General features: G+C 41.9%; 1 protein-coding gene across 6 annotated transcripts; it reads left to right on the forward strand.

Annotated features, from left to right (window-relative positions):
• The first annotated feature begins 450 nt into the window (after positions 1 to 450).
• Positions 451 to 10,189, forward strand: LOC119317134. Of its 6 annotated transcripts, none has more exons than XM_037591539.1 (10): positions 451 to 774; positions 871 to 1,037; positions 1,120 to 1,182; positions 6,696 to 6,780; positions 7,418 to 7,536; positions 7,749 to 7,809; positions 8,422 to 8,546; positions 8,635 to 8,724; positions 8,854 to 9,162; positions 9,272 to 10,189. In XM_037591539.1, the coding sequence occupies exons 3-10, from the start codon at positions 1,156 to 1,158 to the stop codon at positions 9,959 to 9,961; spliced, it is 1,506 nt and encodes a 501-aa protein (XP_037447436.1). In that variant the 5' UTR covers positions 451 to 774; positions 871 to 1,037; positions 1,120 to 1,155; the 3' UTR covers positions 9,962 to 10,189. The 6 variants fall into 6 exon arrangements, with proteins under 6 accessions (XP_037447436.1, XP_037447437.1, XP_037447432.1 ...); XM_037591540.1 differs by having other exon boundaries at positions 7,421 to 7,536; XM_037591535.1 differs by lacking the exon at positions 6,696 to 6,780 and having other exon boundaries at positions 7,421 to 7,536.
• Positions 10,190 to 17,344: the final 7,155 nt, after the last annotated feature.

Genomic DNA, 17,344 nt, shown 5'->3' on the forward strand with positions numbered 1-17,344 from the left:
TCTTCTCACTCTAAACGTTATCCACTCCCCTCCCCGTGTCGCTCTCCTCCTCTTCCCCGCATCCCTGATGGCCATAAGATGACCTGCATATTACGGAATTTAAATACTCCCTTCGATCCAAATTAATTGCCGCTAAAGTTGTACTTAATGAGAGTTAATTATTTTGAATCTAAGTGAGTATATTCAATAAAAAGTTATCAATTTTTATATAAAATTATTATTTATATAAAAAAATTAAAAATCATCCAATGATATTACCGTAACAAGTCCCGACGATAAAAAAAATCACACTCACGCTGCTGAATCGGACGCCGTAGAAAAGAATGAACTTTTTTAGATTTTGTTTTTGACTTGAACAACGTTGCACTCACTCACTATCTCTTTGGTAACCGTCTAATACGTGTATATTGAAAAAAGAACGTCACAGTCATCCTCCCCACCGCCCCCACACGTTCTGGTCACTTCCCACCGCCCCTCACATCTCCCCTCTGTTACCTATTCTCCCATGGTCGCCCCTGCTCTTCATCCCGTTCATGGTCGAATCCGGTCGCGGGAGCATCTGTCGGAGGCAGACGCGGAGGCGCGGGACTTGCAAGCCCATGCTCTTCCCTGCTCCTTCCTCAAATCCGGTCGCCGAAGTGACCGAGGAGGCGCTCGAGCTCGGTATGCTCGTTCGGGGACGCCGCCCCCTCCCTCTCCTCCTGATGCCGCTACCGTCACCGTCGCCGCAATGAGTCTCTCCACCATCTCCCGCGTGCTCGCTTGCTTGTCCCGGTACAGATTAGTCTCCCTCTCCGACCCCACCGCCTGCTCTTCCCCGTCAATTCGGTTCATCGGCATGTGCATCACCTCACTCTGTGCAATATTCAGTCCTCTAGGATTATCTGCTCAGGGTCCGTGTCTCATGCGTTGCTACCTGACGTCTACTCTTGGGAGCCGGGCTTCGTCGGCCAACGGGGCCGGCAAGGTCCGAGACTGGAGATTCCTGCTCGCCAACTCGCAGTCCCGGCGGCTGTTCTCTTACCAGTCGAAAAAGAGTAAGCTTTCTTCCTGGTTTTGGGTTTCCTTTGATCCACTTTAGTTGGTGGCTGTGTTGACATTTGGCCCTTACTGTTTCAGATTTCCTGAAGGAGAAGGAGGAGGTCCTGAAAGGGGATGGGAGCAACAAGTCTGAATCAAAGGGTATGTTTTGATTCTGAGTTGCGTTGCACATTATTTTTATAGTTTGGGAAATCCTTGGAGTTGTCTATGGAACCTTTCCTTGATGTGATGGCCGGGCATATTTGTTTACTAAATCAATGTTCCAGGTTACCTTCATCGGCAATTCTAAATATTTCTTTGATGTCTTACCATAAGCATTATATCTCAAAAACATATAATATAGCTAAATACCCGTGCATTGCTACGTGATTGAACAATATTTAAAGAGTGATGGCGTGTGACCGATTGTCCTCGGTCCTCACCGTCATCTTTGAAGGCGCGGTTAGAGCCTTCGACTATCAACGCTTGGTCGTCCTCGAGGGAATGATCGCCAACCTCGTCCTATTGCGCCCCTGCGTATGTTTTGGCGACCGTTAGCCTATGGACGTCCTCCAGAGCACGGTAGTCATCCATCTTGGCAAATGCTTGGTCACCCATATCGCGAGTGCGTTGTGGCCGTTGTCCATGTTGGTAAGCGTTTGTCAGCCATTTCGTTGAGAGCCTACTGCCGCGGAAAAAACTAATTTATATGTACAAATATTGATCAAAACAACTTTATAATTTACAAGCATCGACGTAGCATGCGGCTTATGACTGTGTTGGGAAAAATATTGCCTTACACTTGTCTCCTCTACACAAGCAATCACATCACCCCACTCAAGCTTTTTTCTTCACATATTTTAATTATATTTATCTTAGTCGCACCAAATATTATCATACATTAATTATTCCAAAGCTATACTTTTGCCGACCTTACTTTTTAGCCAGGTTGTACTATGAAGCATCACTCAGATCAGCCATCATAGCAATACGTATCAATAGCAACCAATAATCAGCAGTCAATTCCTGTTTTTTTAAAATTACAAATCAATAAAGGGCAACCTGGTGCATGTAGCTCCCGCTTGCGCAGGGTCCAGGGAAGGGTCCGACCACCTTGGGTCTATAGTACGCAGCCTTTCCCTACATTTCTGTAAGAGGCTGTTTCCAGGACTTGAACCCATGACCTCATGGTCACAAGGCAGCAGCTTTACCACTGCGCCAAGGCTCCCCTTCTTAAAATTACAAATCAATATCCTAGAATAAATATTAGCAATCAGACTTCTTTAAAAGTTCATCTCTATCGATCAAAGATTATCAAATACAATGACAATTGATGCTCTTCCCCTGTCTTTTCTATATGTTGTCAATAGCAAAGAACAATGTAGTCAATAGCACTATTTCTTCTTCCACTGACGGGTACATTACATATTACAATATGCGCGCGGATGACCAAACCCCTGAATAATGTCATCATCAGTCATCCAAGCATAATTTTACGTACAATGTACCTGGCATGAGATTCAAAACAAAATTGTACATGCAACTAAGTTTACATACCCCTGATGTATTACTTACTTTGCATGTTAAAAGTCTCCCAAGTAAGCAATAATATACAAAACAACTTCCACTCTTTATCAATTATCATTTGTCAAGAAATGTAGAGGCAGCACATCCAACACACAAATCATCCGGTGCTTTTCAAGCTCCACTACCAGCTAGTTTTGGGAGGAAATGGCTTTCTGTGATAATATAGAGAAGAGTGCTCTCTGCATTGAGAATTCGCATATCTTCTATTATCAATGTCAGATTATATTTACGCATGCCTCTACAATAATCTAAAGATTAAACCCAATAATTAGTTAAACCGTGTCCTTTACATAAATTCTAAAAACAGATTCTATCCAGTGGTAGTAGCTCATTCCGTTGACATGATTTATTCTTACTTCTTCTCTCTTTAGATGCAAGGTCCCTAGGTTGGTGAGTTTCTTACTGAACTTTCACACACACTTATGTCCCTGGTGACTATCTTGAGAATAGGCACTGACTTGAAACTTGACAAAAAGTGGTCTGCAACACATACATCACTTTGACGAGAATACGAGATGCCGCCAAGCTTATTTCGTGGTGACTTGTATTTACGCGCCCCTGTTGTCTTAAGATAAATAAAATAGAGTGAAAAGGAAAAAGGGGGCAAAAACTATCTCTTTAAATTATATCAATGAAGTGCAACAATGAAAAAAATTCTAATCAAGGAAGAAAACACGAATAGAACCTGATTTGTTGAAGTGGTTGTATGTGTACTATGGAATATTTGGAAACATAGAAGAAATTGGCTGGTCTTTGAGGGGAAGGTGCCTTCCATTGCACATTGAAAGGTTATGTTTAAGAAGGATCTTTATTTTATCTCTTTTAGATTTGAAGAATAACACATAGATTCTCTTGTCCTGTAATTGACCTCTTTGTAATTCTTCTTCCCTCTTCTTGTATATTAGCATGCAAACCCTTCTGATCAATATATTTACTTCTTCCAAAATAAATATATAATCTTATAAGAGTTCTCTATATGAAACTTCTGGTCAATATAGTTACATCTTTCAAAATAAATATATAAAATGGGTATTGTTGAATTTCCAGACAAATACCTTCAGAGTTCAGAAATACTATTATCTTTTTTCCCTTTTGTATTTTACTTCAACAGGCCACATAACTATTCATTATTGTTTTTCAGCCTTTTATATTTTGGCATTGATGGATGAATAAAGCCCAACAAATGTTATGTTACTTTTTTTAGTTGACAATAAGACTATAGGAACCACCAAGAGTACCACCAGCATGTAAACACCACGCTGCAAAACTTTCTTCCAAAGCTATCTCTGCATCAGGAACTTCCTTGATCCATCGCATCCTCGTCAGACAGAAGCTGAGGAAACAACTAAGCCAGAATTAGAAGAATTTAATTGAATATGTGGCAAGGCATGGATTATTGGGAATGGCAGAAAAGGTAATACGATCAAAAAATACATGAAACACACCTGTGTTGTTGCAGAAACACTGATCCCTGTCTTATATTTTATTCACAACACTGCACTTTTCTTCTTGCAAATTTCTCAAACAAATGAAAGATGTCTGCATAAGTCGTATTAGTGCATTCTTGACAGATATTCTGTATAGGCAATTGGCCTATTAAATAGGCTGGCAGGTCTAGAATCTGCACCCAAGGGCATATGTTGGACAAATAAGCAGGCTACATGTTCTTAAGACTGAAAAGGGCATGCACATTAGAGGTAATTAAACTTTGTCACATTTTGATGAAAAAGAACACGAGCAATGAATCCATGTAGTACTTGTTTTCTCATGGCGCTCATGGATGGATACTTGACATCTGACTCAAATTCAATAGTACACCACCATCCAAAACGTGTGAAAATGTCTTAACTCGATACTCAATTTGTCATTCATACATGAGAACAGAAAAATGGATGTTGCTAGTGTTGTCTCATCTTCTTCTCCACAGCGGCGCTCCTTCTTCACCACGTGCTCTTCCTACCCCATCCCACCCCTCCATGCTCGGACCATCACGATGCTGTCCTTCTCGTTCGTCCCGGCACGGTGTCACCGTTGTCCCTCCTCCACCCACGCCATGACGCCTCAGCCACTCCACTTACTCAGCGATGCAGCTGCCTGGCTCCAATCCTCACCGCACGCAGCACCATGACGCCGTCAACCCTGTGTCTCCTCACACATGGCTTCGGCTCGAGTCTGGGTTCCTATTCTCCACACTGATCCGCCCATGCCCATGGGATCCGGCGAGGAAACCACACCATAGTCTGGGCGGCGTCGCGACAAAGGAAGGGAGACGAGGAGAGCAACGCAATCACGATCGCCGTAAGCAGTAACCTGAACAGTGCCAGCTACAACAGCATGCTGCAATCTGTCGATGCGAACACCGCCATCGCGAGGATAAAGCACAACACCGCCAACCACAACATCAATTAGAGCACACCCAGCCGCCCCGCCTCACCTCTTTCCTACTTCCTCCGCCCCACTGTAGCCACCTCCGCCACCTGCTCCGTTACGCAGCGGCGAGGCATCGTAGTTCCTGCCGGCCCAACAGCCAATTGACGGCAATAGAGTGTTATGACTCCTGAGATCGATCGTAGTCCAGAACTCCAAATCGATCGCATTCCCTTCGAACTCGTCGGCTCCATGGTGGATCGGTAGTAGGTTTAGGTCTAGAACGCCCATGACTCCATGGGGAAGATGAAGAGAGGCAAGAGCGTAGAGAGAGAGAGAGGGAGCACTCCACCGACGGTAATTTCTGGAGGAAGAGATTGATTAGATGGGGTCGTAAGCAGATAACTGGCATCCTGTAATTGTGCGATTTTCCATTTATCCATCTACAAATATTGCATGATCGGCTGGTATGGCGAAAAAAGGCAACAAAAACCAGATACGGCAAGGGATCTCGGTACGGTAAAAAATCGGTGGGTGGCTCATATGATTTGATTGGCGTCGTATATGGAAGGGAAGGATGGAAGGATTGGTGTTTTATATGGAAGGGTTGATTTGGTTTTTCTGGGCATGAATTAAAACCGGTCTTGGTTTTCGGAGGGAGCACAAAAATCTGTGGGAGGGAGATCGCATGGGGGGAGGGGGAGATCGATGGAAGGGTGGAACGAACGAAACGAACGAACGACTTACGAACTGACACATTAGGAGTAGAGATTAGGAGTAGAGATAGTTGTGGCGATATAAAAGTTAGACGATCTCGTTCCCATCGGTCCCATCCATCCACGGCCGCTAGGGTTTGCTCTCCTCTAGTCCTCTCCGCGGCCGCTAGGGTTTGCTCTCCTCTCTGCCGCCCGCAGCTGTTTACCTTCCGGCGTCGGGCTCGTCGCCGTCTGGTAAGTGCTTCTCCTCGTACTTTTTTTTGTCTCTGCTGTTTCGCCCTCCGGTCCTCATCGGTACCTCGAGCAGGGAAACTCGAAGTCGGCGTCCTGCCGTATCAACTCCGCCGATCCCCATAGTCTTTCCGCCCGCCGCCGCCAGGTCGGGATAGGCCCTTCCCCGTCTCAGATCCCCCTCTCCTCACCTTAGCTTTTCCTCCTTGTCTCCGCCCCCATAGTCTTAGGGCCAGTTCTTTTGAGCAATTCTTCCAGAATTACCCCCTCCCCAGCTTCTCCCAGAATTGTCACTTAATATTTTTTTACAATTCCTAGCTAATTAGACCTTAACTAGCTAGGAATTGTAAAAAAATATTAAGTGACAATTCTGGGAGAAGCTGGGGAGGGGGTCAATTCTGGGAGAATTGCCCAAAAGAACTGGCCCTTAACGCCCGCCGCCGCCAGGTCGGGTTAGGCCCTTCGCCGTCTCAGATCCCCCTCTCCTCACATTCGCTTTTCCTCCTTGTCTCCGCCCCCATAGTCTTTCCGCCCGCCGCCGCCAGGTCGGGTTAGGCCCTTCGCCGTCTCAGATCCCCCTCTCCTCACATTCGCTTTTCCTCGTCTCCGCCCCCGCGAGGTCGGATTAGGCACGCCCATCGACGTCTCCTTTGGCATATCTTATTAGTCACTAACAGAACGATTTATTTTGTCTTTTTATTAAGAAAACCACGCCACCTGAATTCATTCGTTTCTATTAAATGAAATTTATTTATTTTATCTACTATTATGCAGGAGACGATGATATCCAAAATGCATGATATGCTTTTGCCAGTGTTCTCTCTGTTCATGTTTCGTTTGGATGCTCCACGTATCCACAGTATGTTCCTACTCATTTTGATGGGTCCAATTGTGCGGAGCTTGTTATTATGCATCTGTCTTTTTTCAGAACTATTCTAGACCAGATTTTATCTTCAGGATACTATGGCTGGAGTAAAAACGTGGTGACTAAAAAATATTAGATTGACCTCTTGTACACTCCATAATGATCTTTTAGCAATTGATTTTTTTGGTAGGCTCCTCACCGCTGTCTTGTCCACCTCATTGTGGAATGTTGTAGTAATTCTCAAAAGTTTGCACGGCAAGTAGCATATGAAGTATCAATGCTAAAGCAGATTTCAATATTTTATCAACAGTTACGTGGCATGGAAATAGTTTCTTGTTGACTTCTTTCCTTTGATTACTATTCATTGTGTACAGTTAAGTGGCATGGAACTGAAACTATACTTTGTTGTTGACTTGTTTCATTGTGGACAGATTTTCCTTGTTAAGTTGAGATATTACTTACTAGATCTTGATTACTATTCATGTTATGGTGTCTTTTGATTTATCTTAGCTCAGCAGGACAAAGTCATGAAGGGTTCATCCTTACACTAGTTTGATGCCAGCTGCCTACATTTACCAATATTTTTTTAATATGGTTTAAGTTCATGCATATCTGATTTTATGAGTTTCAGTAGGCATCATCAAGTCATGGGCTGTGGCTTCAATCCCCGGATTTTTTGTTTGCATGTGCTGTGCTGCTATGAAGCATTGTTTAGCAAACAATGTTTTGGGAATTTCTTCCCGTATCCAGGTTTGTTTTTATTAGTTATATTGTGTATTTCTAAGAATTATGAGCAGCACTTTCTGGGTGGTGTTCACATCAGTTATGGTCAGGGTAGCTAAATTTTTTATGCTCCAATAAATGTCATAGATCTTTTTAGTGAACTTTTGGTGATAATATTGTCAGTGGGTTCGTTTTTAGTTTAATAGTTCAACTAATCTGATATGCATTGTTATGCACAGCACGTGTTCCCACCCGAAGATGCTTCCTCCATGCTTTTCATTGCTGACACTGCAATATCTGGTTAGTAATAGAATAGAAGTTCTTTTGTTTGTGCCAAATTACATTTGCGGTTTGTTCTTCTGAAACTTGCAATGATTATAGATATGTGGTTAGTAATAGAATAAAAGTAACATCAGCTTCACTATGACTTGTGCATGTCAACTTCATTTGGCATAATCACCTGTATTTATAGTGAGACCTCAGTAAATTTTTTGCATCATTGCAGCTCTTTCTCTTGTTGGTCTATGAGGACGAAATAGTATTTATCAGCATTTTCTTATTCTTGTTGATCTAAGAGAACATTCTATCTTTTGTTTATTCTTTAGTATTAGTACTAGGGAAAAGTGCAGATTTGAAACTAGAACGTTTCCAATTCTTGTTCAGATGCGCCCTGCTTGCTTGGCTGTTTTACTTGCTCGGTTGCTCTATATGGGATCCATGCCACTCTTTTGCTGTTGCCGGTATGATTAAAAAAAAATTGTGGCCCAAGGGGCCGAGACAGTATGCAGAGAAAAACAAATTATTTTGAAGTTTGAACTTCCTCTTGGATTAACTATTGTATTAAATTCTGCATATTGGAGCAGTTGCTGCATCACTCAGCACATAATATAGATTTCTGCTTTTTGGTTCCAGGTATATGTGTTGCACTTGCCCTCTGTATCGCTGTGCCAAGAGCTAGCAAGAACCATTTCTTTAATTACGCATTTTTGCGATACACTGTAATTATCATCATACTGAACTGGTTTCAATCCACACAGGTGAGTTATGCTACTTGAGTTGCACCTGATATTATCTTGAAAATAAAATGCCCTGTTATATATGCTCATCTCATCTTTTTTTTTTCAGGGTGGGGGGCAGCCTGCTCTACAATACGTTGCTTGTGGCGTGATTAGTTTTGTTGCTGTTCACTGTTTGTGGAATGTAGAAGTAAAACAGGTAAGTTTGGTCCATATTGTTGTTTGTACTATAGATATGCCTATTGCCAGTCCCAATTGTGTGGTGGTTGATGACATTCTGTAGTGACATATCCTATTTGCTAATATCTCTTTTTTCCCCTCGCTTGAGGGTGACAACAATCAGCCGATGAGTGAAGTGTGGGATTGGAACATGTATGGAACCAAACTGAAGTTTCATGGATGGTTTATTAACACTGCCAATGAGGATGGTGACGGAGGTGAGGATGGTGACGGAGGTGAGGATGATGCTTCATTTGCCTCGGAGCATTCCGATGATGAAGATTTGACGGAGGTGTCAATTTTACGTGCGGTGCAAGTGTTGGCCATTCGTGCAAACTTTCGTATTAGCCGTATGGACGCCCATGACTGGTACCAAAATTTTGTCATCTATGTGGCACTCGAGGGGGAAGTACAAGAGGTATACACTAGCTACCGTATGTTATATCTACTACATGCTTTATGCCTCTTTACATGCATTATATATTGTAATAAATTAAAATCCTTCACATTCATGCTTTCATGTGTAGGAAGGAAAGGATTTGGTACTCGCTGGACCATGTGGGATACTACAGGCTTACGGTGCCTTTTGCTTGGAGGTTTTCACAGAAGACCTGGTTTTCACAGAAGACGATGAGGGGTCTTCTACTGATGATGAGGGGTCTTGGAGCGGTCATTTCCGCCGAGGCTGGGATGTTACTGAGCCTGATGAAGTTGAGGAATTCACACAAACCATCTATGGAGGCCTTGGCCGCAAGTTGGAGATCACATACTTGGTGATTCCGGAAGCAGTTGAGACCTATGTTGAGGTCAGGTTGAACCTCAAAGACTTCGGTTCGAGAAGCCGCTCTGTGTATGGTAGCGTCAAGGCAATTGCCATTGACTATGGGAGCAAAAGCGTCAATCTCTTCAGTTTTGAACGAGGCAGTAGCTTGTCCCTGCCCTGTGGTTCCACGTGCATTCTTCCACTGGGACCACACATGATTGCATTGCCTGATCGTAGCAAGTACAAACTCCACATAGAGGTGGACCTAAGAGTAATCACAACCTGTGACAGCCAAGAAGAGGACAAGAATTTGAAATTCTGTCTAGACTGCAGCCGTAGAATTAGGAGTGAAGAAAGTCTAGAGTTACCCCGTAGAATTAGGACTCAAAAAAGAGAATTTGATGGTGAACAAGTTGAAGTGAAGGTCATCTGGGTCCTAGAAAAATTCTTCTAGATCATAGAAAAATTCGTCTAAGAAAGGAGCTAGAAGCAAAATAAGTGAAGGAAGGCATGTGCCACATGTGGAACTTTGTCTATGTTTGTCAGATCATATTATCTATTTCCTTGTGTTTGATCTATTCATGCCATTTTATTTGAACTGAACTTGGGTGAGTGGGAAACCAAGAATAGTACTCCCTCCATTCCTTTATACAAGGCCATTATGAAAAATACATTTTGCATCTATACAAGGTTAATGATGTTTTCTTGTACTACTCTCTCATTTTCGGTTTATAGGGATTATCTTGTTTTTCATCACATGTTCAGATTTCAAGGCGCAATAAATCATTGCATACAAGTATTAAGAGAAAAATGACCAATGCATGTACTTTATGATGCATGCATTGCAAATAATGCATTGATAAACATAATTTTTAGAAAAACAAGTGCATTAATAAAGTGGTTTTGCAAACTACAAAAATTGTTCTACCATTCATCATCTACCTTGATTGGTGAGATTTTTAAATTGAGCTCTATAAACCGGAAAAGAGGTAGTACCAACTTGTTTAATATTGAGCTACTTCTTTCTCATTCCTTCCTTGCATGCACGCCGGTGTTATAAAACTAAAATAAACCAGACCAGCAGACAGGGATCCAAGGAACCCAATACCTCAATTTTAGCATCATTTTCCTGCTGTTATAAAACTAAAATAATTGTGAAACTGCATGCTACCATTACTCAACAATCAAGAGTCCTTAATTAATGGCTATATTTTTTCTCTATTTTTGGTCAAACTTGACAAATTTTGACTTTAACAAAACCCCAAACGCGAAGTAAATAAAAATGAGAAATGGTGTTGGCTAAGTGCACCTAAAGCTCATAGTTGGACAGCATACCGCTGCATTTTGATTTGATTTGGGAGCTAATTTAGCAATTATCCATATAGTTACTCTGATTTCGTTTTCGCTAATCTGGTCTAAACTCTGATTTTCTTAGCTTTGTGATCAGCTTTCCCTCACTGGATAGCACTTCAACCTTTACATACATTTTTTTTCATCATAATATCCCCGGACTAATTTTCAAAATCAGTTCCTGGCCCACTATTTAGGTTCTGTGTAACAGTTATCTTTCAATATTTAACCATTGGATCCGAATCAATGAACGTCTGTCAATTTTTCCAAGGGATGTAAAATTCCTTCTTTCTTTCCCTAATAATAATAATAATAATAAAGCACATATTGATTTTATCGGGTTCACCGTCGCGTCTTTTTTACACAAAGGTCCATGTGCTTTTTAGGAATTAAAACCGCCATCCTACTTTAGTGAATCCAAAAACGTTTCGTTTTATTATCTCGTTTTAATCTTAATCTCTCCCTAATAATAAAGCACGGATTGGGTCTCCGGGTTCACCGTTACAATACGCTTTCTTCTCATGTCATAATACGTTTTTACGATTTGTATAGACAAAATCGTAATATAAACGAGATGGTATTAATAGCACGTCCGTCCGTCCGTCCCGATTCGTTTTTCATACCGTACGTAGACCTCCACCAGCGTCGCCCACCTATCCTGGCCCATTTAAGACACATGCGAAGGATACGATCGGCGAGCACATATACTGCAGCTAAAAATAAATAAAGCCGCCGATCCTCACGGGGATCGAACACAAAACGTCTTGGATGAAAGACCCCTAAAGTACCAGCTGAGCTAGCGCTCATTATCTATCACCATTAGCCGGATTTTCTTATGTTAATCGGCTACGCCCGTCTAGCAGAATTCTTGGACCTCAGTCCATCCATCCATCCTCTGCGACATGGCCCAAAAATACGGTAAAAATAATTGCCCGATCAAACTCCTAATCCTAACATGACGAACTGTTCACAAGATAATCCCATATCGTTTTTCTTTACAAAATCCCACCAGTTTAAATATGTTTGTGAGCTCAAGACAATAAGCAGCCTCCAATCAAGGATTCTTTCAAAGATGGAGTTAATGGGAGAGAGACCCAACATATATTGGCCTAATTAAACGGAGGAAAAGACCTGCCGATTTATAAATCGGCGTCTACAAAAAGAGAAGTCGGGATGGAAAGGAAGGAGGAGGGCAGAGAAAGGTGCAGGAATCAGCGTTAAACGGGAATTGAGGGCTGCCATGCATGATTTAAGAAGGAATCAGCATTAAAGGGAATGGGTTAGTCTCGACCAACAATTCTGTGTAGCGTTTCTCGACCACTTGAATGGGCTGTTTAGTCTCGACATTCTGTCTAGCGTTACTCTGGCAAAAAGAAAATGCTACCATTTTTTCTAAAGCATTCTGACTTGAGAAGAAATCCAAAAAGATGAAAACTTATTTCATGGAGGAGCCGATGGCTTCATGACATCGGAAATTATCACCATCCTAAGTGGTACGTGTAGGGTGTAGCTCACGGAGAGTGTCCCTCATGGCCAACTCGACGGGATTAGTTTTCAAAGTATAAACACTACCTTGCGCTGGTGTATCTCAATTGCAGGTGTGTCATGTAGAGGCGGAGATCACCGTGTTCGAATTGGTCATGTTCGAACGCATTGCCTTCAGAGGATGAGACACCGTGGGCACTATTGATGAGGATGGGAAGAAATATAATTTCAACTGAAGGACATAGACCTTTGGAGGGTCATGAGTTGTGTTTATTGAGCTAGGTGCAAAGGATTTTTTGTAAAGAACTAGGGATTGTTTGTTCAAATGCGAAGGAATTATAATTCATTATTTATAAAGCTTAGTGAGATTCTTTTTCATGACAGCTTACAAATAATGCATTTAAGATTTAAAAATTAGGGGGCTTTTTAAGATCAGAATCATCGTATAAAAATCGTATCAAAAGCATTGTATATGTAGCATGTTTCTTAATGTACAACTGGGAAAAGACTTCCTCGCCTGCGAGCGTTGCAACGCTCCGCAACACATCTGGGGACGAAGCCACGTAAATCTCTCCTCATCCTAATTAATTTCTCTCCCCGGTGAATTCAAGGGTGGGCCCACACTAACTAATCACCCTCCTAATTCAACCGTGGGGCCCACACTAACTAATCTCACCCACATGAATTCGCGTGAATTGGCCACACCCGTACAATTGATATGAAGTATTACTAGACCTTGGTGCGCGCCTTCCTGCCGTTGCCGGGTGGCATCATTGAGATATTCTTGAGAGATGTTGCTGGATATTTCGGTGGATACGTCACTATATCTCCCGTTGCAACACACGGGTATATGTGCTAGTAATAATAAAGCACGGATTGACTTTGTCGGGTTCACCGTCACAATACGCTTCTTCCCGTGATTTTACGCTTTCAGTTTGAATTTGTATTTGAATTAAATTGAAAAAGGGGAAGAAAGTGGTGGGCGCTGGGATTTGATCCGTGGTCTACCAGGTGTACTACAACATAGCAGACCAATCCGCCTAGGCCCATGAGTGTACTAACATTGTCGTCTACCCTTTTAAGAATATAAGATGAGGCGTAGACGGGCTGAGGCAATGAGCACGGGCGCGCTGGGCCAGTCGGACTGCTGCGGCCCAGTGGACGGACAAGGAGAGTAGGCTGGAGACTGTTTTTCATAAATAGTCCCACCTTGCTATTTTACATAAATTTTTACCAGTTTATATACGTTCTTAGGTTGTCAAGCATCAAGGAGCTGCTTCAGAAATTAAGCAAAGAATATGGCATGAATAAGATTTGTCCTTAACGGAACAAATGAGGGGCAGAGCAATAGGAGAGAGAGGAGGAAAATAGACATTGCATATGAGAAATAAAAAAAAGCAAACAAATATAATAGACACTAATTGCATGAGAAATAAAGAAGGAAGGAGAAAGGAAAAAGAGGGGAAGTAAATATACGATAATTACAAATTTTTAAAGGGCGTGGGCCCTCATTCATATCTTATCTTACGAATAAAGATGAAGTGACATTTTTTTCCTACATGATCCTCACTAATTCAAGCCATTTTTTTCTTTCGTTGCAACAGACAACCTGTCATTTTTTCCTTGCACTTATAATCCTTACTAAGCTTGCACCAAGTTCATAACACATTGAACATTATGTTTGCGCATACAGTCCTCACTAAATTTATGTCAATTGTTTCTACCATTGTAACTCACGGACATATAGACATTGCATGAGAAATAAAGAAGGAAGGAGAAAAGAAAGAGAAAGGAAGGCAATAGACGGTAATTATTGTGGACACCATATTAATCGCAGGAGTAATTAATAGGCCGGCAAATGGGATTCGTCACATGGATGATATAAGGAAAGAAAAAGAAATAAAATAGACACTAATTGCATGAGAAATAAAGAAGGAAGGAGAAAGAAAAGAGAGCGGAAATAAATATACGATAATTACAGATTTTTAATGGACGTGGGCTCTCATTCATATCTTATCTTACGAATAAAAATGAAGTGCCATTCTTTTCCTACATGATCCTCACTAATTCAAGCCATTTTTTTTCTTTCATTGCAATAAACAACCTGGCATTTTTTCCTTGCACTTATAATCCTTACTAAGCTTGCACCAAGTTTATAACACATTGAACATTATGTTTGCGCATACAGTTCTCACTAAATTTATGTCAATTGTTTATAGCATTATAACTCACGGGCATATAGACATTTCATGAGAAATAAAGAAGGAAGGAGAAAGGAAAGAGAAATGAAGGCAATAGACGGTAATTATTGTGGACGCCATATTAATCGCAGGAGTAATTAATAGGCTGACAAATGGGATTCGTCACATGGATGATATAAGAAAATAAAAAGAAATAAAATAGACACTAATTGCATGAGAAATAAAGAAGGAAATAGAAAGGAAAGAGAGGGGAAGTGAACATACGGTAATTACAGATTTTTTGAAGGACATGGGCCCTCATTCATATCTTATCTTACGGATAAAGATAAAGTGCCATCCTTTTTCCTACATGATCCTCACTAATTCAAGCCATTTTTTCTTTCTTTGAAACAGACAACCTGACATTTTTTTCTTGCACTTGTAATCCTTACTAAGCTTGCACCAAATTTGTAACACATTGAACATTATGTTTGGGCATACAGTCCTCATTAAATTTATGTTAATTGTTTATAGCATTATAACTCACGGGCATATATATACTATTTTTACATAAATGGAGGTTAATATTATTGGTCCTCCCATTTCATATGTCCATGGCGTTTCTTCATACTGAGCTAGGCTATTCCCAATCGTTTGTCCTGGGCCACTTGGCCCCTACCCCGTTCACCAGCGCAACATTCCACCAATAAAAAATAGTGCCCTCCCAACCTGTCCGTGCGACCCAGCCCAACAAATCAAACCCACCACCCCGTTTAGGAGATGAGGCAAAAATAGTTTTTTTTGCTAATCAAACTCGCAACATCCACTGTTTTGGTGCTGATCGTGTTATCCGCAAAAAAGGTGTTGATCGTTTTCAACTAAAGTTGAATTTGGTGGTTGTTTGTGTCCTTCACGGACTGGTACTAAACTACCACGATGTAAAATCCGGATCACACAAACACAAGGCGCAAGCATTAGATTATGTAAATTTGACCGGGGTCTCAAACACGACCGTTCGCTTATCTGTCCATGCAGGCAATGCAATTCTTTATTTGTTCCAAGTTTAGGTGGAACGTTCGGCGTGTGGTGGACATCGTGACCCACAATGATGACAAAGAAAAGAAGAGGCAACATGGATGGGGGCGCTAGGGGTGATAATTTGTTTCTCCCGTTGCAACGCACGGTCACTTTTGCTAGTATAGGCTAAAAAAGGAAAACGCCATGCTTGATTTCCTTGCGTTCGGTCTGTGTCACCAGCCAGCTCACATGATCTCTTCATTGGGCCTTCACCCGGCCCACTGGTGCGTTAAATTAGGCCTTGCTCCAGTCCAATACGACTCAAAGTCCTAACTCCTTCTGTTTTCTTTTCCTTTTTAAGTCCTCCACGAGAGTCGGATCCAAAAGAGAGGGGAGGGGTGCTACGTCTCCAACATATCTATAATTTTTGATTGCTCCATGCTATATTATCTACTGTTTTGGGCAATATTGGGCTTTATTATCCACTTTTATATTATTTTTGGGACTAACCTATTAACTGGAGGCCCAACCCAGATTTGCTATTTTTTTTGCCTATTTCAGTGTTTCAAAGAAAAGGAATATCAAACGGAGTCGAAACGGAACGAAATCAACTGGAGAAGTTATTTTTGGAAGGAAACCTACCGGATGGACTTGGACCCCACGTCAGGAGCAAAGGGAGGTGCTCACGAGGGTGGGGGGCGCGCCCACCCCCCTAGGGCGCGCCCCCTGCCTCGTGGGCCCCCCGAAGCTCCACCGACGTACTTCCTGCACCCATATATACCTACGTACCCTAAAACTTCCAGAACAGAGAATATATCGGGAGTTCCACCGCCGCAAGCCTCTGTAGCCACCAAAAACTAATCGGGACCCTGTTCCGGCACCCTGCCAGAGGGGGAACCCTCACCGGTGGCCATCTTCATCATCCCATCGCTCTCCATTACGAGGAGGGAGTAGTTCACCCTCAGGGCTGAGGGTATGTACCAGTAGCTATGTGTTTGATCTCTCTCTCTCTCTCTCTCTCTCTCTCTCTCTCGTGTTCTTGATTTGGCACAATCTTGATGTATCGCGAGCTTTGCTATTATAGTTGGATCTTATGTTTCTTCTCCCCCTCTTCTCTCTTGTAGTGGATTGAGTTTTCACTTTTAAGTAGTCTTATCGGATTGAGTCTTTAAAGATTTGAGAACACTTGATGTATGTCTTGTCGTGCGTATCTGTGGTGACAATGGGATATCACGTGATTCACTTGATGTATGTTTTGGTGATCAACTTGCGGGTTGCGCCCATGAACCTATGCATAGGGGTTGGCACACGTTTTCGTCGTGATTCTCTGGTAGAAACTTTGGGCGCTCTTTGAGGTTCTATGTGTTGGTTTGAGTAGATGAATTGAGATTGTGTGATGCATATCGTATAATCATACCCACGGATACTTGAGGTGACATTGGAGTATCTAGGTGACATTAGGGTTTTGGTTGATTTGTGTCTTAAGGTGTTATTCTAGTACGAACTCTAGGGCTGTTTGTGACACTTATAGGAATAGCCCAACGGATTGATTGGAAAGAGTAACTTTGAGGTGGTTTCGTACCCACCATAATCTCTTCGTTTGTTCTCCGCTATTAGTGACTTTGGAGTGACTCTTTGTTGCATGTTGAGGGATAGTTATATGATCCAATTATGTTATTATTATTGAGAGAACTTGCACTAGTGAAAGTATGAACCCTAGGCCTTGTTTCCTAGCATTGCAATACCGTTTACGTTCACTTTACCGCTTGTTATCTTGCTGTTTTTATATTTTCAGATTACAAAAA

This window comes from Triticum dicoccoides, chromosome 6A (genome assembly GCF_002162155.2).
Source record: "Triticum dicoccoides isolate Atlit2015 ecotype Zavitan chromosome 6A, WEW_v2.0, whole genome shotgun sequence".
NCBI lineage: Eukaryota > Viridiplantae > Streptophyta > Magnoliopsida > Poales > Poaceae > Triticum > Triticum dicoccoides.